The 25,253-nt window shown below is 38.0% G+C and overlaps 1 protein-coding gene across 13 annotated transcripts in view; it reads left to right on the forward strand.

Moving 5' to 3' along the window:
* EIF4G3 (eukaryotic translation initiation factor 4 gamma 3) overlaps nucleotides 1-25,253 on the forward strand; it is a 371,961-nt gene that overhangs the window by 260,980 nt on the left and 85,728 nt on the right. For 8 of the 13 annotated variants that reach the window (XM_023219748.2, XM_023219746.1, XM_023219747.1 and 5 more), the window contains 5 exons: nucleotides 12,061-12,149; nucleotides 17,384-17,630; nucleotides 22,112-22,245; nucleotides 24,314-24,433; nucleotides 25,135-25,245. In XM_023219748.2, coding sequence (XP_023075516.1) covers nucleotides 12,061-12,149; nucleotides 17,384-17,630; nucleotides 22,112-22,245; nucleotides 24,314-24,433; nucleotides 25,135-25,245 — 701 coding nt within the window. The remainder of the gene's footprint in view (nucleotides 1-12,060; nucleotides 12,150-17,383; nucleotides 17,631-22,111; nucleotides 22,246-24,313; nucleotides 24,434-25,134; nucleotides 25,246-25,253) is intronic. The other 5 variants (XM_023219751.1, XM_023219739.3, XM_023219740.3 and 2 more) reach the window with 1 other exon arrangement.

The following is a 25,253-nucleotide window of genomic DNA, read 5'->3' on the forward strand; positions in this document are numbered from 1 at the left end:
TTTTTTTGAGACGGAGTCTCGCTCTGTCGCCCAGGCTGGAGTGCAGTAGCGCGATCTCGGCTCACTGCAAGCTCCACCTCCCGGGTTCACACCATTCTCCTGCCTCAGCCTCCCGAGTAGCTGGGACTACAGGCGCCCGCCGCCTTGCCCGGCTAATTTTTTGTATTTTTAGTAGAGACGGGATTTCACCATGTTAGCCAGGATGGTCTCAAGCTCCTGACCTCGTGATCTGCCCGCCTCAGCCTCCCAAAGTGCTGGGATTACAGGCGTGAGCCACCGTGCCCGGCCTATATATGTTGTATTTTTAAAGAAATGCCGAGTATGGATTTGCCACAATTTGTCTGTTTGTTAACCTATTGATAGACATTTTGGCTGTTTCCAGTTTGGGGCTATTACAAATAATGTTGCTGTGAGCACCTAGGTACAAGTCTTTGTATGGACATAAACTGTCATTTTTCTTGGGTAAATATGTATAGATGAAATGGCTGGGTTATATATAGCTGTATATTAATTTTTAGGAAATTGTAAGTCATTTTCCAAAGTACATTTGCCATTTTATATTCCCACCAGTAATGTCTGAAAATTTCAGGCTATCTTGTTTCTGCTAAATCTCCTTTGTACCACTTTTGTGAGTATGTTGTGCATATATATTGAGAGTTGATTGAATGGATTCTCTATTTTTTTCTATTTATCCGGTTGTCTTTATGCTCATACCACACAGTCGTGATAGAGAAGCTTTGTAATAAGTCTTAAAATCCAAGTATTAAGCCCTCCAACTACATTCTTCTTTTTCAAAGTTGTTTTGGCCATTCTAGATCCTTTGTTTTTCTAGATTCATTTTATAATCAGGTTTTCTGTATTTTTTCTGCAAAAAAAAAGACAGTTGAAATTTGATTTGCATTGACACTGTAGATAGAATTGACATCTTGCAATGTTGAGTATTCTGACCCATGAACATGGTCATGGTTTTTTTTGTTTGTTTGTTTTTGTTTTTTTTGAGACAGAGTCTCCCTCTTATCGCTCAGGCTGGAGTGCAATGAGACGATCTCAGCTCACTGCAGCCTCTGCCTCCCGGGATCACGCCATTCTCCTGCCTCTCCCAAGTAGCTGGGACTACAGGCGCCCGCCACCACACCCAGCTGATTTTTTGTATTTTTAGTAGAGATGGGGTTTCACCCTGTTAGCCAGGATGGTCTCGATCTCCTGACCTCGTGATCCGCCTGCCTCGGCCTCCCAAAGGCATATTTTAAAGTATTCTTTAATTCTCTCAATAATTGGAGTTTCTAGTGTATAGGTTTTTTGTATCTTTTGTCAAATTTATATATTTAGATGCTCTTGTATGTGGTATTTTTTATTTCAATTTTTGTTATTAGTATTTGGAAATACAATATATGATAGATTTTTGTATGTCAGTTTCATGTCTTGCAACCTCGCTGAGTAAACTTGCTAGTCTTGTTAGCTTTTTCATGGTGATCGCTTTGGATTTTTTTATATGGATAATCATCTTATTTGAACAAAGACAAATTTACTTCATTTCCATCTGGATGCACCCTTTATTTCTTTTTCTTGACTTACTGCACTAGCTGGGACCTTCAATACAATGTTGAATAGAAGTGGTAAAAGTAAACATTTTCTCAGGGAGAAATCATTCAATCTTTTACCATTAAGTATGATGTTAACTGTCAGTTTTTTATTATCTAGGTGAGGAACTTCTTTTTTATTCCTAGACTGCTGAGAAATTATTTTAGTCAAGAATATAGATTGGATTTTATCAATGGCTTTTCCTGCATTTGTTAGTAAATCATATGGTTTTCTTTTTTGCTTATTAATTGCTTGTTTGAAAATATGTGATATTTGAATATTAAACCAACCTGTTTTCCTGGGATACAATTTGGCCATCACATTTTTTTCTTTTTCTGTATTGTTGAATTTTACTTGCTAAAATTTCATTTAGTGTTTTTTTTTTTCGGGGGTGGGGCGTTTGTGTTTAAATTTATAAGAGATGTTCGCCTTTAGTTTTCTGGTGATTGTCATGTTTGGGTATCTTGGTAATGACGCAGACTTCAAATGATGAGTTAATGAGTTTTCTCCTTCAGTATTCTGAGAAAGTTGGTGTAAAATTGATATTGTTTCTTCCTCAAGTATTTGCAAAGAATGCAAACAGTCTCTAACAGATAAAAAAGACAAGGGAATGGATTCTTCCACAGAGCCTCCAGAGGAGTCACAGACCTAATGATACCTTGATTTTTGGCCCAGTGACACCATGAAAAAAATATGACCCATAATAAGGAGAAAACAAATCAATTGAAACTCATTACTGACATACTTAGAATTAGCAGAAAAATCATTAAAGGGTTATTAGATACGGTTGCTATAACTGTATTTCACATATTCAAAAAGTAGCGATAAGGAATCGACATAACTGGAAAACCCAGAATTGGTAGAACCAGTAAACAGAAAACTAGTAAGGACCTAGGAGATTGAATAGTACAGTCAACCAACTTGATTTAATTGACTAACCATTCGAACAGTAGATACACATTCTTTTTAAATACAAATTGAACATTTACTGAGATAGACCACATTGTGTTTCCAAAACTGAGGCTTAATAACTTTAAAAGGATTCAAGTTGGAAATCAATGAGAAAAATATCTCTGGAAAATCCCCCATATGTTTAGAAACTAACACACTTTTAAATAACGCAGAGGTCAAAGAAGAAATCGGAAATGAAATTATAAAATATTGTGAACCGAGGGAAAATGAAAACCCACCCAACATATCAAATTTTGTGGGTGTTTCTTATGTTCATTTTCTATTGCTGTTGTAACAAAGCACCACAAACACAGTGGCTTAAAACAGTACATACTGTCTTACAGTTTTGGATGTCAGAAGTCCAAAATGGGTTTCATTTGGGCCAAAAATCAAGGTATCATCAGGTCTGTGACTCCTCTGGAGGCTCTGTGGAAGAATCTATTCCCTTGTCTTTTTTATCTGTTAGAGATTGCTTACATTCTTTGGTTGTGTCCCCTTCCTCCATCTTCAAAGCCAACAGCATAGCATCTTCAAATCTCTTTCTCTGTTTCTCCTACCTCCCTCTTGCTTATAATGAGCCTTTTGATTACATTGGATCCACTGGGTTAATCCAGGATAATAGTCTCTTCATCACAAGATCCTTTAATATCACGTTTGTAAAGTCAATTTTGCCAGGTAAGGTTATGTATTCACAAGGTTAAAAGCATTAAGTCATTGGCATCTTTGGTTTGGTCCATTGTTCTGCCTGCCACACTGCTAAAGCAGTACACAGATGGAAATTTACATCACTTAACCACAACTATTAGAAAAGAAAAAAAAAAAAAAGGCCAGGCACGGTGGCTCACGCCTGTAAACCCAACACTTTGGGAGGCCTAGGCAGGCAGATCATGAGGTCAGGAGATCGAGACCATCCTGGCTAACACAGTGAAACCCCATCTCTACTAAAAATACAAAAAAATTAGCCAGGCATGGTGGTGTGCGCCTGTAGTCCCAGCTGCTGGGGAGGCTGAGGCAGGAGCATGGCGTGAACCTGGGAGGCGGAGTGTGCAGTGAGCCGAGATGGTGCCACTGCACTCCAACCTGGGTAACAGAGCAAGACTCCTTCAAAAAAAAAATCTAATTATTGACCTCAGCTTTCACCTTAAGAAATTATGAAAAGAAGAACAAACCCAGAAAAAGTAAAAGAAAGGAAATAATACAGATAGGAAATAAATGAAACAGATAACAAGAAAACAGTAGGGAAAAAATTTATAAAACCAAAAGGTGGTTATTGAGGATATAAATAAAATTACTAAACCTGGATTGGACTTTTACTTTGATATTTAACATTAAAGCTAGAAGTAAAAACATTTAAATTGTGTTATAGATATCTGGCTTCATTGTTTTTAGAGACAGGTTCTTGCTATGTCACACAGGCTAGGGTACAGTAATACGATCATATAACCTTCAACCCTTGGGCTCAAGCTGTCCTCCTGCCTCAGCCTCCTAAGTAGCTAGGACTATAGACACATGCCACCACACCCAGCTAATTAAAAAATTTTCTTCATAAGATATGGTGTCTCACTGTGTTGCTCAGGCTAATTTTGGAACTCCTGGCCTCAAGCAGTTCACCCACCTTGTCCTCCCCAAGTGAAATGGCTGTGTTTGATAGAATTTAAGTCTAGTTTCCTCATTTTATTATACGGTTTTGTTTCCATTGGTAGGACCTCACCAAACCAACTCATGTAATTCAAGCCCTTTGTGAAGCAGTGATAGAGTAGAGAGATTTTGTCATACAATGGGAAGCCTAATTACCAAGTCAACATACATTTCAAATAACAACCTCTGAAAAGATGCCCGAAAAACACTAGACCTAACTCTCAAGTTTTTCTTTTGGTTGACATCTCTCAGTCACCCATCATTCTTACATATATCATCACCATTGTTATTCTTTTCAGGTCATTACATCTTCATTGTAAAATTTATCCTTCTCTCACCTGGGTTTCTTCTTTGTGCCACTTTAGTTTCTTAGATGAATCATCACATTTTCCTAGATTTCCATGAAGATCTGTGAAAGGAATAAAGGTGGTGATTTGGCACAGAATATGATTCACAGCCTATAGGTACTCTAGAGGGAAAAAGTTCTTGCATATTGTGTAATCAGAATGATTTAGTGCCAACCTGTAGATCTCAAAACTTGGAAAAAAGTAAAAGTTGTCAAAATATATCAAGAATGGATGAGAAGGGATTAAAACCAGGTGACAAGGATGGGAACTCTCACTGGAAGTTCCATTATTAGAACATTCTACTCTGTTTATGCACAACTCTGTGACAATGCACTGGGGTTGTTCCCTGAGCATTAGTGAAGTGTCTATCCTTGGAAAGTCTTCATAGTGTCAAGTTTGTGTCACTTCAATCTAAGAGACCCAGACTCTGGACACATAAATTTCAAACCTGGAACTAGGGAATTTATGCTGTATTCCAAAAGCATGTGGAGCTAGAAGGGAGACTTTTTTGTAATTCAGTCTCTTACCTGGCCATTATGTGGTCACAAGATCTTCAGCTAATCTGCACAATTCAGGCCAACCCAGAAAATTATCTCCACAAATGTAGAAAATAAAACAGCCTTATTAATTTTTTTTTAATTTTATCTTGAGACCAAGTCTCACTCTTTCACCCAGGCTAGAGTGCAGTTTTGTGATCACAGCTCACTGCAGCCTCAGTCTCCCGGGCTCAGGCAATCCTCCTGCCTCAGCCTCCTGAGTAGCTTGTACCACAGGTACACAACACTATACCTGGCTAATTTTTAAAAATTAGCCACCATGCTGGGCTAATTTTTTGTATTTTGTAGAGATGAGGTCTCCCTATGTTGCCCAGGCTAGTCTTGAACTCCTAGACAATGCTCCCATCTTGACCTCATGGTGGCGTGAGCCACCATACTTGGCCTTATTTTTTTAGAGATAGAGTCTCACTCTGTCACCAAGGCTGGAGTGCAGCCTTTTTATAAGAGACAGAGTCTAGCTATCTATATCTATATTTATATTTATATAAGGGGTAGAGGAAGCATTTGCAATTAACTACAAGTGTTCTTTAGCTTAAGATCTAAGAAAAGGGAGAGAGAAAGGAAAATAAAGATCTCTTTTCTTTATTATACCAAGGAAATAGAAAAAAATGTTAAACTCTTGCAGCTTACTTGGATGACTACCTGATTAATAAATTAGTAAAGAGAAGCAATATTAAGTTTACCTAAAAATTGCTGTCAGATTTATATTGTGGCGTAGCTAATAGTAGGATAGGATACCCTGGGATTAAAGATTTACCTGTCTTACGTAGTTAGCGCTTTTATATTCTTTTGGGTTTTTTTTGTTTTGTTTTGTTCTGTTTTGTTTTTGAGGCAAGGTCTCACTCTGTTACCCAGGCTAGAGTACAGTGGCACGATCATGGCTCACTGCACCTCCAACTCCTGGGCTCAAGTGATCCTCCTACTTTAGCCTCCTGAGAAGCCGTAATGACAAGCGTGTACCCCGTGCCTGGCTAATTTTTAAATTTTTTGTAGAGGTCTCACTTAGGCTGGTCTTGATCTCCTGACTTCAAACAGTCTTCCCTCCTCAACCTTCCGGAGTGCTGGGATTACAGGCATGAGCCACCACTCTCAACCTCTTTTACATTCTTCTAACCTCTGTGGAATGATGCTGTTTTTGGTTTTTCGTTTTTTGGGGTATAAAATGAGTACTCTCTATGAACTCCATGAGTTCTCCAGATCAAAATCATACACAAAATTGTAATGTGCCCAGTAAAATTAGCTGTTTTTAAAATGTGTTCCAATAGTATTTTTATAAAGAGCAATCTGTCCTAAAATCTATAACAAGACTAAAGTGGGTTAGTCATACAGGATAAAACAGGATTTGAAATAGTGAATGAAACTTAACTTTAAAAGTTTTACTTTTTTGTTTCTTCCAATTTTAAATTATCATTACAAGCATTGAAGAACAAAGAGAAACCACTTATTATTCAAGTATGTAGCCTGCATGTTAGCATTAAACTTTGTTTCCTTCCAGTTTTTACGTAAATATTTTACATGGTTATAAATGAAGTGTAGGTATAATTTTATATTTTTTTACCCTTTTCTTTTTTAACCTTAACCTACTCTCTAAAAATTCCATTTAATTTCATTAGCCTGAATCCAAATCCTTGCTACTAGAAGTGGCTCATAAAAATCTGTGCTGTGATTTGACTCTTGACAGTAGATGTGAAACTTGACCAGTTTAATTTTATCCTTATGTGGATTTTCTGAAGACTAATCATGAAGGTTTTTTTTTTTCTTTTTGTTTTTTTTGAGTGGGAGTCTCACACTGTCACCCGGGCTGGAGTGCAATGGCATAATTTTGGCTCACTGCAACCTCCACCTCCCAGGTTCAAGCGATTCTCCTGCCTCAGCCTCCCAAGTAGCTGGGATTACAGGGGACCTGCCACCACACCTGGCTAATGTTTTGTATTTTTAGTAGAGACGGGGTTTCACTATGTTGTCCTGGCTGGTCTTGAACTCCTGACCTTGTGATCTGCCCGCCTTGGCCTCCCAAAGTGCTGGGATTCCAGACCTGAGCCACCATGCCAGGCCAAGAAGGTTTTTTTAGTTCCTGTTTACTTTTGAATAAAATGTCTTAATTTTTGGAATCATGTACATTTAGCTCTTTTATAGTTCTTCACTGCCTATTTATCTTTTTAGAATCTTTTTTTAATTTTAGTCATCTCCCTCTTAGTTGATTGCTTTCAGATTATCCTACTACATAGCAGTAATTATGAGCTTTTAGCTGCTTAATTAGAATTTAGCAGATTGGGCTGAGTGTGGCAGTGGCTCACTCCTATAATCCCAACACTTTGGGAGCCAAGGCAGGAGGATCACTTGAGCCCAGGAGTTCAAGACCAGCCTGGGCAACATAGTAAGAGACCATGTCTACAGAAAATTTTAAAAATTAGCTGGGCGTGGTTGCATGTACCTGCGGTTCCAGCTACTGGGGAGGCTGAAGTGGGAGAATCACCGGGGCCCAGGAGTTTGAAGCTACAGTGAGCCAAGTTCACGCCACTGTACTCCAGCCTGGACAACAAAGGAAGACCATGTCTCCAAAAAAAAAAAAAAATGGCAGATTGAATATATAAGAATTTTAGCAGTTAATTTGTGTTAGGACAGTCCCAAAGACCAAACTATAAAGGTTAAATTCTTGTTTGAAGTTTAGTGGGGAAAAAACAAAAAACAGTATAAAACTAAATAGGCATGTGCCTATAATAATGCTTTTTAAATCTCGGAAAAAAAATAACCCAGGTTTACAATGTCTCAAAGATAACACGTAGGTGTTTTTTTTTTTTTTTTCAGCTTTATATCTGTCTATATTTTATAAGTGTTCTTCAATGGGTGTACCTTTTTGTGATTAGAATAAATAATCTAGATAAAGGGAGATTATACCAGTGATAGCAGTAACATTTGTCATTCTTGTACTTACTGTGTAACATTTCCGAGTCAGGATTTTAGACTAAAAACCATGACTTAACTATTAGCAGTTTCTTCAAGAGCTGGTATTTCTGCAAAGAAAAAGAAAGAGTGCATGTTCTAGATCATGTGTTTACACAGAATAGTTCCTCAGAATGCATTATATCCCTGTCTCATAACTACTCTTGACTCTGCTATTCCGGTAAGACCTACAATTGTACATAAAAGTTTTTCTCCATAATCTTTTTTTTTATTATTATTATTTTTTGAAATGGAGTCTTGCTCGATCACCCAGGCTGAAATGCAGTGGCTTGATATCTGCTCACTGCAACCTCCACCTCCAGGTTCAAGCGATTCTCCTGCCTCAGCCTCCTGAGTAGCTGGGATTACAGGCACATGCCACCATGCTCAGCTAATTTTTGTATTTTTTAGTAGAGACAGGGTTTCACCATGTTGGCCAGGCTGGTCTCGAACTCTTGACTTCAAGTGATCTGCCTTCCTTGGCCTCCCAAAGTGCTGGGATTACAGGTGTGAGCCACTGCACCCGGCCTCCATATTCTAACTACCTCAGACTTCAGGGAAAACTATTTTTAAAAACACATGGAGTTATATAAAAACCACTAAGTTTATGAAACTTTTACATTCGCCCTTGCCCTCCATCTCCAAGTCCAGTGTTTATCTCTTAGGTTGTACAGGGATAGTTGTTAGATCTAAATTTGCAGGAGTAACAGTTTGACTCCAGTTAAACCCACATAAAAAGTAAATGAAAAACTAAGAGACTCTTCCATTTATGGGGATGACTTGTGATACATCTTACAGACACCAGAAAAATGTTACTGTAATGTGCATTCTTTTTGAAATCTTAAGACATCTTAACACATCAAAAATTGTTTCCCTCCAATTAGCTGTAGGAACAGTAAACTGTAGCAAAGTTTTAAAACTTCTGTAGAGAGAAGACAAAGAAAGAATCTCCCTAAAACCCAATGATTAAACGTGTCTGTTGCTGTAATATTTTTCTGAATTTGCCCATTAGACATTTTACAAAATAGCTCTGAAGAAAAACATTTTGTTACCATATCATAAAAATTTGCAAAAATCTTGAAATTAAATGTGTCTGTAAGACTTTAGTTCTTGCCGGGCGCGGTGGCTCAAGCCTGTAATCCCAGCACTTTGGGAGGCCGAGACGGGCGGATCACAAGGTCAGGAGATCGAGACCATCCTGGCTAACATGGTGAAACCCCGTCTCTACTAAAAAATACAAAAAACTAGCCGGGCGCGGTGGCGGGCGCCTGTAGTCCCAGCTACTCAGGAGGCTGAGGCAGGAGAATGGCGTAAACCCAGGAGGCAGAGCTTGCAGTGAGCTGAGATCCGGCCACTGCACTCCAGCCTGGGCGACAGAGCAAGACTCCGCCTCAAAAAAAAAAAAAAAAAGACTTTAGTTCTTGGGTGAGGGAGTCCAGGTAACTATGAATCCTATGCAGAGACTGTCGCTTGTCCTGTCATGCTTTAATACAAGACAAGGCGGAAACAATCTACGTCCTTTGCCTTGGGAAGGTCAATAATATTGCCTTTGCCTAGAACTGCTATTTGTTCAGTCAACAAATTCGAGTGCCCTCCCTATGCGATGAACTAGAAAGTAAAGAACAAAATCTGAGACAGTATCTTAAATTTAATTCCCCCATTCTAGTTTAATCAGTGTTAATTATCATGTAAATCTATGTTACTCTCTTTCTCTCTTCCCTCTGCCTTTTTCTTCCTGACTGCTTCCCTTCTACTCCCTTTTCTCCCCGTTCATTCTCAGCACACCCAAATTTTACTGCACCTTTCTATTAGTAATTGTAGGAGAGGGGATATATGCCCCAACCTCACGGGCATTAGGGGTGTGTGTGTGTGTGTGTGTGTGTGTGTGTGTGTGTGTGTGTATCTATCTGTTCAGTTTTTTTGTTTTTTGTTTTTGTTTTTGTTTTGAGACAGATTCTTGCTCTGTCGCCCGGGCTGGAGTGCAGTGGCCGGATCTCAGCTCACTGCAAGCTCCACCTCCCGGGTTCAGGCCATTCTCCTGCCTCAGCCTCCCAAGTAACTGGGACTATAGGCGCCCGCCACCTCGCCCAGCTAGTTTTTTTGTATTTTTTAGTAGAGACGGAGTTTCACCGTGTTAGCCAGGATGGTCTCAATCTCCTGACCTCGTGATCTGCCCGTCTCGGCCTCCCAAAGTGCTGGGATTACAGGCTTGAGCCACCGCGCCCGGCCATCTGTTCAGTTTTTTTGAAGAACTAAGTGTCTCCTAAAGAATACTGTGCTCTTTCTGTCCCTCTTTTTCTGAATTATTGTTTTAAATCAAGACTTTAAATAGCCACTTAAACAAGATGAGTAACAATTCTCACTGGCTCGACAGCTGTTTTTTTTTCCAAGTATGTTAAATGTGTTATATTACTCCAGGAAGAAATATGTTGTTTCATGTTTTGGGGTTGAATATATTTGATATATTTGTGGGAAGAAAAGTTTATCTTTGTTTTTTGTTGTTTAGAGGAAGTTCTTTTTGAGCTTATATTTGAGCCCCAAAAATCCTCCAAAAAAAGTTCTTCCTCTTTTCCATGAATGAGATTTAGAGCTAAATTCATACAAATGCAAAACAAAATAAAATTACAGATTCTCTGAACTCTATAACTCCTAAAAAGATGCAGGAAGCAGAGTTGAAAATCACAAGAATTTTGGAGGAAGCGCATTAAACAGACTGGTTATATCAAATCAGAAGATCCACAAAAAATGCAAAGAGACAACTACCGAATATACGTATTCAGTAGAAGTCTGTGAGACAATAGCAAATTTAAACCCACCCATCGTTTCCATCCTTTGAAAAAATTTACCTTGAGTAGGACACAAAGGAAGAATATATCAACTTGTCTATTTGTGTTTCCTTAATGGTTCCTGAGGGGAAGAAAAAAGAATAGTTGGTATGAGATGTGTATAACAAAGATATGCGGAGTACTTTTTAAGATGCTACAGTAATTTTGAGGAAAAATATTAAATGTCTCCTTTTTCTTGTCCCCCCAAAAAGTGTGTGTGCACATTTTACTGTCGTACCAAAAAAGATGAGACTGTCCCAGAGTCTCAGTGAATTATCTTATATTTCTGTAGCGAATCAGATTAGATGATACCCTTTAGCTTTGTGTTTATTTGCTCTTGGTAATGTTCCCTATTAAGTGGCCTTTCTTGAACTCTTCTCCCTGTTCATCCTCCTATAGTACCTCACTCCTGTCTATTGATTCATAAGTTGCCCTCTGTAGAAGCAGTTTATTATTATCAGCTTACTATCTGATCGTTAAAATGTCTTTCACTTATACACCCATGATTCTGTGGAATTTGTAAGCCAGATGAATTTTTTAAAGTCCTTTGTAAACTTAATCCTTTAATGTAGAATTTCTGAAACAATGGAATAGTTCAGTAAAAATTATCTATTTTCTTAGTTTTCACTCTAGCAATATGAAAGGCTAGGCAAACAGTATTGATCTGAGATGAAAACAGAATGTTTTAGAAATGCTGCCTATCTAATGAAACCTTAATTGAAGTATCCTTTTGTTGTCTAGAAAACTTAAAAATAACAGAATCCTGTGCGTTTTATGTTTTATTGCTTGAAGTAACTTTAGATATCTAGTCTCACTCTTATACTTTATAGCTGAATAATGTAGGGGCCTGAGACCTGTGACTTGCTTAAGTTTACATAGTTGATTAATAGAAGTAGACCCAAGTCTAGAATTGGATCACAAGTCAGTTTTCTTATGTGCATACTCATCACATGTTGAATTACATGCTGGGGTATTTCTAACCATGAAATGGGAAGAACGCAGGCCACTGGTTAGAAAGCTATGAGTTTGTACCCACAGCACTTGACGTTGCAATCTCTGGGCTACTACACAGTTGTTCACTTGATCAGCCAACTATTTATTTGGTATAGGTGAAGTTCTCTTTTATCCTGCTGAATTTGAATATAGGTATCACTTAGACCTATTATTTCTCAGAATGACTTGGCAGTGGCAAGTAATGAGCCTGATCTTGTATTTCAGCTCAAATAGCTATAACTGTACCAAAGACATGGAAGAAACCAAAAGATCGGACCCGAACCACTGAAGAGATGTTAGAGGCAGAATTGGAGGTAAGCAAATCTCTTAAGTTCATATTGAGAGCAGTGGTGCCATTTCATAGACAGGTGTGTGTTTATACCTATTTCTTGAAATAGTTTTCCAAGTAAAACTTAATATATCAAGCTCAGAGACTAATTGTTTTAAGTCCATTTTATATTAGAATTTTAAAAAGATTTTTAATATCATGTTTGATTTCATTGAATTCTTATTTTTCTTTCAAAATACCTCTTTTAAAATAACAAACTTAGCCAGGCACAGTGGCTCACAGCTGTAATCCCAGCACTTTGTGAGGTGAAGGCAGGATGATCACCTGAACCCAGGAGTCTGAGACCGGCCTGGGCAACATAGGGAGACCCTGACTGTACAAAAATGTTTTTAAAAAATTAGCTAGACATGGTGGTGCATACCTGTGGTCCCAGCTACTCGAGAGGCTGAGGTGGGAGGATTGGTTGAGCCCTGGAGGTTGAGGCTGCAGTGAGATGTGATCATGCCACTGCACTCCAGCCTGGGCAACAGAGCTAAACATTATCTCAAATAAATAAATAAAATGACAATTTTTGGTTAACTCTTCTCTTCCCCCAACTAGAAATTTTCTTTGTATTAACGTGATAGAAAGATAATCTGGTAAACAAAAATGGAGAGTTTTTTAAAATGCCATTAGGAATGGTGGTAGAATTCATCTAGTACATTATAAAGAAATTCATTTTGAATCTGTCATCTGTTAACTGCATCCCAGAAACATAACTTTTCTTCATATGGTTTGTCTGTCTTAAAATAAGCCATGCCAGATTTTGCTTTAGATTAAAACATACCAAGTCCAAGAGATGAATGTGAGGAAGAAACAAGGGCAAATCAGTCCTAAGGATTACTCTAACAATTTCCTTGTCTGTAATCTCAACATCCTTAGCATTATGTATTGAAGCTTATAAATGAAGAGCAATATAAATCTGCATGTGGCTTTTTCCCTTTTTTGACTATTCTTTTAGCTACTTTTTAAAAATAATTTTACTCAAGGTTTAACATGATTATATTAAAATGTAAAAATTTTCTTAACTTTGAGCGTGTTTACTTCATTCGGCTTTTCTAGCAAGTTATACTTCTTACCTTCTCTGGGCATCTAACAGTACCCCTTGGTTACTTTCCCTGTGCTGTCATTGCTGTTACATGATGCTGTGTTGATGTCACTGTTAGTCTCATAGCAACCACTAAAATGTTGATGGGTGTGATTTCATTGAGATTATTAGGGTGTAAAAACTGGCAGTAAGATATAGAGGTGGCAATAGTCATTGCACTCCTTTTGCAGCTGAACAAGAAAATGTTGCTCCTACAGAGAATAAAATACCTTCCAGAGGCACGGGAATCACATACAATACTGCTATGGCTGTTAAGAGCTTCATTAACTTACTTTGTTTTAGATTCAGCTGGTTTTTTGTTATTTTTCTTATGTTATACTTCATGTTGGATTTCTAAGCATTATTGAATATTAGATAGGCCGCTCCTCCCATGCCTTCAAATATTCATCCTAATCTTCAGCTTGAGGTTCAGCAAACTTTTTGTATAAAGGTCCAGATAGTAAATATTTTATGCTGTCACAATTCCTCAAATCTGCCACTGTAGCTTAAAAGCAGCCATCAACAATGTGTAAATGAAAGAAACATGGTTGTATCTTGCCAAAACTTTATTGATAGACCTTGAAATCTGAATTTGTATGCCAGGAAATATTTTTCCAGATTTTTTCACATATTACAAATACAAAAATCATCCTTACCTTGTATGCTGTGCAAAAGCAGGCGGTGAGCCCGAATTGGCCCTTGGGCCGGAGTTGGTTATAAAGCTTCTTTAGTTTGTTACTCTTCAAACACAAGAACTGTTTTGACTTATTTTGAACCAATCACTTTTTCTTAACTTTATACGTTAAGACAAGACTGGGCGCAGGGGCTCATGCCTGTAATTCTAGCACTTTGGTAGGCTGAGGCAGGAGGATCACTTGAGGCCAGGATTTCGAGACCAGCCTGGCCAACATGACGAAACCCATCTCTACTAAAAATTAAAAAAAATTATCTGGCCGTGGTGGTGCTTACCTGTAATCCCAGCTACTCAGGAGGCTGAGACAGGAGAACCACTTGAACCCGGAAGGCGGAAGTTGCAGTGAGCCAACATTGTGCCAGTGCACTCCAGCATGGGCAACAGAATGAGACTGTCTCAAAAAAATAAAATAACCTAAAAAATTTTTAAAAACAAAAGCAAGACAAAAAATATTTGTTTTTTTATACACTGCCTTCTTTCAGAAATTCTTTTTTCTGTCTTTCCTAAAACTGAGCTTTCTTTGGCATAGTGTGGTAAATACTGGATGCCATTGTGTTCATTTCCACTAATCAAGCCCCCCCTTTCTTAGATTTATTTTCTCAGCTTTTAAAATAGTTTGTTTCTGGTATCAGCTTATTTGGGTTACATATTAGGTTGTTGCATTATTAAAGATATTTATCAAAATTATAGCTTAGAGGCTGGGCGCGGTGGCTCACGCCTGTAATCCTAGCACTTTGGGAGGCTGAGGTGGGCAGATCACGAGGTCAGGAGTTTGAGACTAGCCTGACCAACATGGTGAAACCCTGTCTCTACTAAAAATACAAAAATTAGCCAGGCGTGGTAGTACATGCCTGTAATCCCAGCTGCTCTGGAGGCTGAGGCAGGAGAATCGCTTGAACCTGGGAGGTGGAGATTGCAGTGAGCCGAGATCGTACCACTGACTCCAGCCTGGATGACAAAGCGAGACTCCGTCTCAAAAAAAAAAAAAAAAAAAAAAAAAATTATAGCCTAGAAAAGTAAGGATGAAGGATGATTTCATGTTAAAATTGCTGGGCAAAGTATCTTAAAACAAGTTTTAAAATTTTAGAGCATTTCATCAATTATTATATGCATAGTTGCCAGTCTGATTTTCTAGCACTTTTAAAAAACTCATTGCATTAAGCAGAGACTTCTGTCAAGTGAATTCTTAACAGGTTCCTATAAAAGGTTTACCTTTGGCTGTCCAGCCAATGGAGTGATGTTTTTCTTAAATCTGGTTTTCTGCGTAAACAATTTAGGAACTGTTAGACGCTTACAGACTAGTTGACTAGGATTTTATCCTGCTAAAAACAAAACAAAACAAAAAACCCATAATATTTAATTAAGCTATTTTTGTTATTCTCTTCAAATACCCCTCATAGTAATACACCTGAGATAATTCAGTGATTCCATGTTCTCTGAATTATGGCTTGTTATTCATAGAACTTGTTTCTTTATACTTCCTTTTCCAGTTAGAAATTAAATTTCTGAGTAATGTAGCCTCCATTTCTATGTGATAGACGGTTGTTGATTGTAGATAGAGAGAAGAGGATGTGCTGTATTCTCTAAAAAAAAACTTTTTCACATTTTATAAGATCTGAAATAAGAATTCTGTATCATTGTATAATTTGGTTATGTTACTCTTTAATAAGTTAAATACCATTTACATACTCATATCCCAGATTTATTAAATGTCTTCTTGATGACCTGTACTTAATTATGAGATGGTATTATAAGATTATTATAATTAGACTATATACTAGAGTCTAAAATTTTTAAAAATGAGGCTGCTGATTCATGTTTCAAATTTCGTAGATCTGGTTTTTTCAGTGTTTAAATGATACCAACTTTCTGCCATGCTTTATAAAATAAATTGTTTTCTAGGCTGGGCGCAGTGGCTCACGCCTGTAATCCCAGCACATTGGGAGGCCGAGGTGGGCAGATCACAAGGTCAGGAGATCGAGACCACAGTGAAACCCCATCTCTACTAAAAATACAAAAAAATTAGCCGGGCGCGGTGGCAGGCGCCTGTAGTCCCAGCTACTCAGGAGGCTGAGGCTGGAGAATAGGGTGAACCTGGGAGGCAGAGCTTGCAGTGAGCCAGACTGCGCCACTGCACTCCAGCCTGGGGGACAGAGGGACACTCCGTCTCAAAAAATAAATAAATAAATAAATAATAAAATAAAATAAATTGTTTCCAAACTTATTTTTTTGGAATTTTATGTCTGTCTGTCTTTTGAGGGTTTTTATGTACTATCTCTTTCCATGGATTAGTCGGGGGAATAGGGGTGGGGTGGGGTTTGTGCATATTTGCACGAACTTTTTATTTACATTATTAGAAACAGAGTCTAAAAACTGTTTCTATTAATAACATTAAACAATTTATTGGCTTTTCAACCATGATCTGTTATATGGCAAAATAAAATTTACTAGTATTATATCTGTTTTAATACTATCTAACAAAGAAGTATTTGTCACTCAAAAATTGTTTTAAACATAATTTCGTAGATTATTTAGGGTGAACTACTTTCTGCTGTATATGACACTACTTTACAGTATCCTCTGCTGAACCAGCTTCACTTCTTGGCTCTTCTCCTTGTGTGAATTTATCAATTAGAACACCTCTGAGTACCTGTTTTCAGAGTGCTTACCCTTCATGAAAAAGGAGTTCGTGGAGAACTTTGCCTCAAGGAGTTTTGAAGATTCATGAGGACTTTACAAAACCATTTTTGTTTGATATCTGACACTAAGATGGTCAAAAATAATCTAAGGAATAACTTCAGTTCTTTTTTGTCTTCTGAAAATAGGTGTGATACTCCAGAACCCAGATTTCTCTCTCTTTTTTTGGGGGGGGTATACAAGATTTTTCTGTATGGTCACAGCCTCAGAGAAGTCTAAGAACAAATAACAAAATAGATTTTAACTAGCAAGTGGCCTTTCTGTAAAATGAGATATGATCAGCTTTATAAGACTTAGATGCTTTGAGCACTTCTCCAAACTCTTAATTTCACAGCCAGAGGACAATATAAAAAATACCCTCCAGTGTTTCTTTTATATTTGTGGAGCTTTAATGGCAAGGGTAGTGAAGTGCTTGTTTTAGATTTCTGACTAGGACTCTTTCATGTTCGTAAAGTTCCATGGATTAACAGTTCTTTCCATTCTAACCTTTGGTACATTTGGATATTATTAGTCTCATGTTAAAGCATTTCAGCAGCCGTTTGAATTGTCTTCCTTTTCCTAGGTGCTGAAATGAGAAAAGTATTTTTTAAAAACTCACCATGCTAATACAACATGCTGAACACAGACATTCTTATCTTGAGTGACATGTTTTCCTTTGCTTTTTGAAGGGGGTTGATGTAGGTTTTTGTGTATATTTACACCCATGAAAAAAATGTAACCTCTTTGTTCATTTATTATTTAGCCTAAAGCCGAAGAGGAACTTTCAGTTGACAAAGTACTTGAATCTGAACAAGATAAAATGAGCCAGGGGTTTCCTCCTGAAAGAGACCCCTCTGACCTAAAAAAAGTGAAAGCTGTAGAAGAAAATGGAGAAGAGGCTGAGCCAGTACGTAATGGTGCTGAGAGTGTTTCTGAGGGTGAAGGAATAGATGCTAATTCAGGCTCCACCGATAGTTCTGGTGATGGGGTCACATTTCCATTTAAACCAGGTAAGTTTATACCTGCCTTCCTATTTACCTCTTTTCCCTCTACTGCAACCTTAGGGAAATGTTGCCTTTTGATAGAGAGATACTGGATGGAAGAAAGAGGTTTGTCACAATATAATATTTACAGGACAGATCATCAAGCCTAAGTTAGTGACTAGCAAATCCAGAGAGTTCTGTATTGATGGAAGTGATACCCGACACTGGTATTCCCCTTTTACTGGCACTGGAAGAGCATCTGGAAGAGGGAATCAGTTCCAGGCTAGTGGGTGCAGTTTGATTTTTAAAATTATTGTATTTGTTTTAATTGAAAGGGATATAGAGATATTACCACATTCCTTGAGATAGCGTTAGTCATCTTTCATAAGACTTGAACTCTGTTGACAGAAATCACTCTGTAGAACTGAACTCTGAAACAAGATATTGAATACCTGCAATATGGGAGGTCCCCTGTGGTAAATCTGTATGATAAACAAGTAAATAAGGAATATATTTGATAAACATATGGTAAACAAATACAAACCCTGGAGGATTTATCTTAAGACACCATCAAATGCATTAAACCTATGACGTAATACTATATGAACCGTGACTGACTTTGAGATATATGGAGAGATTTGGTGTGGATCTGTGAGGAAAGATGGCTCCTTTGATAGAAAGTTTGGGCTGGGTATGGTGGCTTACACCTGTAATCCCAGCACTTAGGGAGGCCAAGGCGGGCGGATCACCTGAGATTGGGAGTTCAAGACCAGCCTGACCAACATGGAGAAATCCCGTCTCTACTAAAAATACAAAATTAGCTGGGCATGGTGGCACATGCCTGTAATTTCAGCTACTTGGGAAGCTGAGGCAGGAGAACCGCTTGAACCCAGGAGGCAGAGGTTGCAGTGAGCCGAGATTGTACCATTGCACTCCAGCCTGGGCAACAAGAGCGAAACTCCCATCTCAAAAACAAAAAACAAAAGTTTGGAGTAAGTGAAAAGTTTTCCTTAGTCTGCCATATCTAAACTAAGTTTTGCAGGAGGTAGGGTTCAAATGTAAAATACCAGACCTCAAAGATAACCTAGATAGGTGTTTTTCAAACCGTTGGGTTTAATACTATTTAATAGATTGTGAAATTTATAGGTCACAACCAACATTTTAAAAAAGGATAAAGTAAAAAAAATGTCAGTCTATTACATGTAGTGAGAATAAGTATCAGTTTGGAAACTTTGTAGTTATGTATGCATTTATGATTCTCCTGGGTCATGAGGTCATTATATGTCTTACTGTGAGTTGTAGTCAGAGATGTTTGAAAAACAATGATTATTACTTATCACTTTATTTTATATTATTTTTAAATTCTTTTATTTATTTTTTATTTTTTACAGAGGGAGGGTCTCTCTATGTTGGCCAGGCTGCTTTCAAACTCCTATGCTCAAGCAGTCCTCCTGCCTTGGCCTCCCAAAGTGCTGCCATGCCAAGCCCTTACCACTTTGATATACTGATCTTTCACTACCAGTAAACTCCTGTTAATGGGCTTTATGAAATTGTAAATTTATGCTATTGTAAAAGTTTTTTTAAAAAAACCCTAGGACTCAATGTACTGAATTGCTTTTGTCAACTTAGGCTTATATACTGTGTTCAAAAATAAAGAAAAAGATCTAGGCTTGTACCAGGTCACAGAGTACTTGTAGCTATTGCCAGTGTGTCTTAAGAAAATGGAGGGCCGGGCGCGGTGGCTCAAGCCTGTAATCCCAGCACTTTGGGAGGCCGAGACGGGCGGATCACGAGGTCAGGAGATCGAGACCATCCTGGCTAACATGGTGAAACCCTGTCTCTACTAAAAAATACAAAAAACTAGCCGGGCGAGGTGGCGGCGCCTGTAGTCCCAGCTACTCAGGAGGCTGAGGCAGGAGAATGGCGTAAACCCGGGAGGCGGAGCTTGCAGTGAGCTGAGATCCGGCCACTGCACTCCAGCCTGGGCGACAGAGCAAGACTCCGTCTCAAAAAAAAAAAAAAAAAAATGGAAACACTATTGCTATTTTTAGACTATGTAAATTATATTTTTATATTACTTTATTTTGTTTTAACATTTTGTATATTGCATAATTTATGTTAGTTATATTTCATGTTATATTTTAATTCTTTTCATCCATCAGTTTTACAGTGTAGGCCCTGACTATAATTGACCAACTACCTTTTGCTCTTGTAATATTTAACAGCAGTAATTGGAAAAAAGACAGTAGTAATTGGAACAAAAACAGTTTGAAATTTAAATCCCAATAAGCTGTCTACTTTTTAATAAATATAATAGGTAATAAAGATGGGTAGAAAACATCTGGAATATTCTCCAAGACCATCAGTGGGTCTATAACCTACACATTAGGAACCTTTAATATAAAGAAGATCCAATCTGCTATCAGGAAGTAATCTGGAGTCTGATTTTGATGAGTTTTATTAATTAAAATAAGAAAACTGTGATTTTTTTTTTAGATGAAATTACTAAATTTCATCTAAGGCAAGGAAGAAAACTTAGTATCTAACTGCTTAGACATTTCATTATCTTAAATAAGTTGTTTCTGTGTTTTGTGTCTTTTTGCTTTTTTTTTTTCTCTAAAATAACATTTCCAAGTGAACAACCAAACTATCCGTTTTCATGAAGCCAAGGGTTTTATCAGGTTTCTTACTTCTTAGTTATTTAAGGGCGTGGTAGTTTATTTAGTGAGGATTATTATATGTCCCTGGCCAAAGGTTGCTTAGTGTGTATATGAAGTGATTCTTACTTGCTTTAGATTATTTTACTACTCAAAGGTATTTAGAAGGGATGAAAGAACAAGTGATGGTTTAAAATCTTCACATAATATTTCCTGACTGTATTTCATCGTTCCCTTCTATTTTGTGTTTGTTCATGAAGAGATAAATACTGAAAAGTGTTTTGTACTCTTAGGGGATGTAAGTCATGCATCATTTAATGACAGTGATTTGTTCTGAGAAATGCATCATTAGGCAATTTCTTCCTTGTGCAAACAAAAGAGTTTTACACAAACCTAGATGTTCTAGCCTACTACACAGCTAGGCTGTATAGTATAGCCTGCTGCTCTTAGACTGCAAACTTGTACAGCATGTTACTATACTGAATAGTAGGCAGTTGTAACATAACGGTAAGTATTTGTATATCTAAATATAACTAAACATAGATAAGGTATAGTAAAAATACTATATAAAAGTTTTAAAATGTTACACTGTATAGGGCACTTACAATGAATGGAGATTGCAGGACTTGAAGTTGTTCTGGGTGAGTGGTGAGTGAATGTAAAGACCCTAGGACATTACTGTATGCTGGTGTAGATTTTAAAAACATTAGGGCACACTACATTTATTTTAAAATTTGTAGTTTCTCTAATAGTTAATTAATCTTAGCTTACTGTAACCTTTTTACTTGATAAACTTTTAAATTTTTTTAACTTTTTTATTTTGTAATAATGTTTAGCTTAAAACACACTGTACAACTATGCAAAAATATTTCTCTTTCTTTTTTATTTTTCTTCTTTTTTTTTTTTCTTTTTTTTTTGAGGTGGAATCTCCCACTCTGTTACCCAGGCTGGAGTGCAGTGGTGCAATCATAGCTCGCTGCAGCCTCAGCCTCCTGGACTCAAGTGATCTTCCCACTTCAGCCACCTGATAGCTGGGACTGCAGTTGCACATCACCACGCCCAGCTAATTTAAAAAGAGGTTTTTTTCTAGAGATTAGGTCTTACTACATTGCCCAGGCTAGTCTCAAACTCTTGGCCCCCAAAGTACTGGGATTATAGGTGTGAACCACCATCCCTGACCTTGTTTCTTTTAGGCCTTATTCTATAGGCTTTTTTCTATTTTTAAAATTATTTATCTTTTTACTTGTTAAGAATTTTTGTTAAAAAGTAAGACACAAACACACACATTAGCCTAGGCCTGTACACAGTCAAGATCATCAACATCACTGTCTTCTACCTCCAGATCTTGTCCCACTGAAAGGTCTTCTGGGGCAATAATATGCATAGAGCTGTCATCTTCTATAATAACAGTGCCTTCCTCTGGAATATTTCCTGAAGGACTTGTCTGAGGCTGTTTTACAGTTAACCTTTTTTTAATAAGTAGAAGGAATATACTCTAGTGATTAAAAAGTATAGTGTAGTAGATACATAAGCCAGTAGCATAGTTATTTCTTATTCCTGTGAAGTATTATGTGTTACACTTGATTGTATGTGCTATACTTTTAAATGACTGGCAGCACAGTAGGTTTGTTTATACTACCATTAACACATACATGTGAATAATGCATTGTGCTGCCATATTAAGATAGTTACAGTGTCATTAGGCAATAGGAACTTTTCAGCTTCATTATAGCCTTATGGGACCACCATTGTATATGCAGTTTGCTGTTGATGGAAATGTTGTTTTGCAATGCATGACATATATAATATAATGCCCTACAAACAGTTGTCTGCCTGTATTCCTCTTTCTAGAATCCTGGAAGCCTACTGATACTGAAGGTAAGAAGCAGTATGACAGGGAGTTTCTGCTGGACTTCCAGTTCATGCCAGCCTGTATACAAAAACCAGAGGGCCTGCCTCCTATCAGTGATGTGGTTCTTGACAAGGTAAGCTGCATACTCAGAGAAAACTAGTTCTTTTTGGTGCGAACTGATTTTAACTGTAAGTGCAAATATGTGAAGTATGAGCAGTTTTTAGTAATTGTTAGACCAAATGATATAAAAATATCTCATGTTTAAGAATTTGTTTCCCTAAACACTGTTGGATTTGGAGTTTCTTACAGGTTACAGTCATTTTGGGATTTGGCCCATATTGGACTGGTGTTTTTTTAATGTTTATTAATTGATTTATTTGCTTATTATGGCTGTTTTTTGGTGATATAAAAATTTTGTGTTTGTTGGGGGAAACATATGGCTAAATTGATACAGAGGTCTTTTCTCATTGTTCTAAAAGTTCTTTTTTTTTTTTTTTTTTTTTGAGACGGAATCTCGCTTAGTCACCCAGGCTGGAGTGCAGTGGCGCTATCTCGGCTCACTGCAAGCTCCACCTCCCAGGTTCACGCCATTCTTCTGCCTCAGCCTCCCGAGTAGCTGGGACTACAGATGCCCGCCACCTCGTCTGGCTAGTTTTTTGTATTTTTTTTTAGTAGAGACAGGGTTTCACTGTGTTAGCCAGGATGGTCTCGATCTCCTGACCTCGTGATCCGCCCGTCTCGGCCTCCCAAAGTGCTGGGATTACAGGCTTGAGCCACTGCGCCCGGCCTGTTCTAAAAGTTCTTTATGGAATTCTGTCGGCATTGAGAACAGGTCAGAAATCTAGGAAGGTATTTGGCAGATCAAACATAAGTGAGAGTCAACATGATTCAAACAGTGTGTATCTCAAAATGTCCCTGATAGATACCTCCAGTGATTGAATTCCCCAATCTTGTGCAAACAGGCATCCTTCCTCTTTGCATCTGATCTTAATGGTGCACACAGCAAATTAGTATAGTCAATATTTGTTTACTAAATTAAAAGGAGTAAAGTCAGATCTACTAAAGTAATTTCATGGAAATCAAAGATAAACCAGAGCTGATGACTAAGCTTGAAGTATTCTTGTTTTGTAGAGGAACAAAAATGTAAAATGTAGAGATTAACTATCTTACGGAATCATATCTACCTCTTAACCGATTTATGCCTAGTGTTTCATTATTGGAATGCTAAGCTTGTGGGAGTTATTTTTATCCTACTGCTCAAGGTCATAACCAAGATCTGATTTTTCACACAAAAAAATTTGCAGCCTCCGGCATAAATGGGTTAATAAAGATGTCCAGCAGCTGCTTATCCAGAACTCATTTATATTATTTTACTTTCTTATAGCAACAGGTCTTCTTACTTCTATTAGTGGTATCTAAGTCTTCTCTCCTAGATGCTTATGTGAGGACAGCTGAATGATTGATTAATGGTGCTAATTTGAGGCTACTTCAGTACCTCAGAAGTCAAGTGTTATATCCACCAAATTAGATTATCCTCTTAGAAAATATTCCTGCCTGTCCTGCTGCCTTATCTGTTTATGACTTTGGACACTAATTAGTTGATTTCTCAGTGGTCTGCTTAACTTTGTGTTGTCCATAGTCACGTTACATACTTATTCAAAGTCAGATATCTCAGATTAACAAGGCAGACAGTGAAATTTTAAATGAATCATCACCCATGAAACATATCTCCTTTAAGACTTACTGTCCACTCATAATACATTCTTTACTAACCATAAGTCTACAGCATCAAAACTAAAATGAGCAGTAGCAGGATTCCTATAGGCAAGTGCTCTATGTCCTAGTGAATATTTTTTTTTTATTTCTAAAATTTGATGCTAGCATAGAGGATCTCAGAATGTCTTGTGCCTTTCAGTTGGTCCTCAGTATCTACTGAGCCAATCTACTGATTATGTATAGCCCCTACTTGGAAATTTAAGGCCTACATCATTCTCAGGGTGTCGGAAAACCATTGTTTTAGCCTAATGGCTCTAAGGATAGCCCAGGAGAACCTGCCATGGATGAGGTTGGGCTTCTGCTGGTTCCAAAGCTGATGCTTACCGTTTCAGCTGATGTAACCTTTCAGTCAAATTTTTTGTTATCTTTTGTGGCAGGGAATGCTCTGGAACATGTATTAAGCTTTCTTTTGCTTCTTCGTGCAGATCAACCAACCCAAATTGCCAATGCGAACTCTGGATCCTCGGATTTTGCCTCGAGGACCAGACTTTACACCAGCCTTTGCTGATTTTGGAAGGCAGACACCTGGTGGAAGAGGCGTGCCTGTAAGTGCAAGTTCCCTACAACTCACTTAGTTAGACACTGGCACAAACTCCATGAAATCCTACCTCACGGCAAGACAGCAGCTTTTATTCGTTGATTCTAGTCAAGAAGGAGAAGAGGCAAAGACTATCCTTTCTATACTCATATTAAAGCAAATAAAGAATACACTTGAGTTGTTTTTACTTGACAGAAGCTAGTCTGCATTAATTTGGTCTTGATTTTTTTCCCCTATTTTTTCAATTGAGGTGACCTGCAAATAGGTTTAAAAATAGTGCCAACCACGGCCGGGGATGGTGGCTCAGGCCTGTAATGCTAGCACTTTGTGGGGTCAAGGCAGGAGGATCACCTGAGGTCAGGAGTTCAGGACCAGCCTGGCAACCAAGAGAGACCCTGTCTCTACAACAAAAAAAAAAAAAGAAAAGAAAAAAAATAGGCCAGGCATTGCTGGTGCCTAGTCCTGGCTACTCGGGAGACTGAGGTGGAAGGATTACTTGACCCCAGGAGGTCCAGGCTGCAGTGAGCCGTGATCATGCCACTGCACTCCAGTCTGGGCAACAAAGCAAGACTCTGTCTCTGAAAAAATAGAGAGAGAGAGAGCGCGCCAACCTTGATAAGATTCCTGTTTTGTTTTGAGGTGTCCTGATATACTGGAGATCTCTGATGATGTTCAGCTAGTGATCATGTCTTGTCTTTGTTTCTGCAGATTTGCAAAGTGCAGAGCAGGCATGGATTGCCAATTCTGGAACAGAGCAAAGCCCCAACTTGCCCTCCAGTGGCGAGGTCACACCCACCCATGAAGAGCCTGCCTCTAGGGGTGCGCTG

This window comes from Piliocolobus tephrosceles, chromosome 1, assembly GCF_002776525.5.
Source record: "Piliocolobus tephrosceles isolate RC106 chromosome 1, ASM277652v3, whole genome shotgun sequence".
Lineage (NCBI taxonomy): Eukaryota > Metazoa > Chordata > Mammalia > Primates > Cercopithecidae > Piliocolobus > Piliocolobus tephrosceles.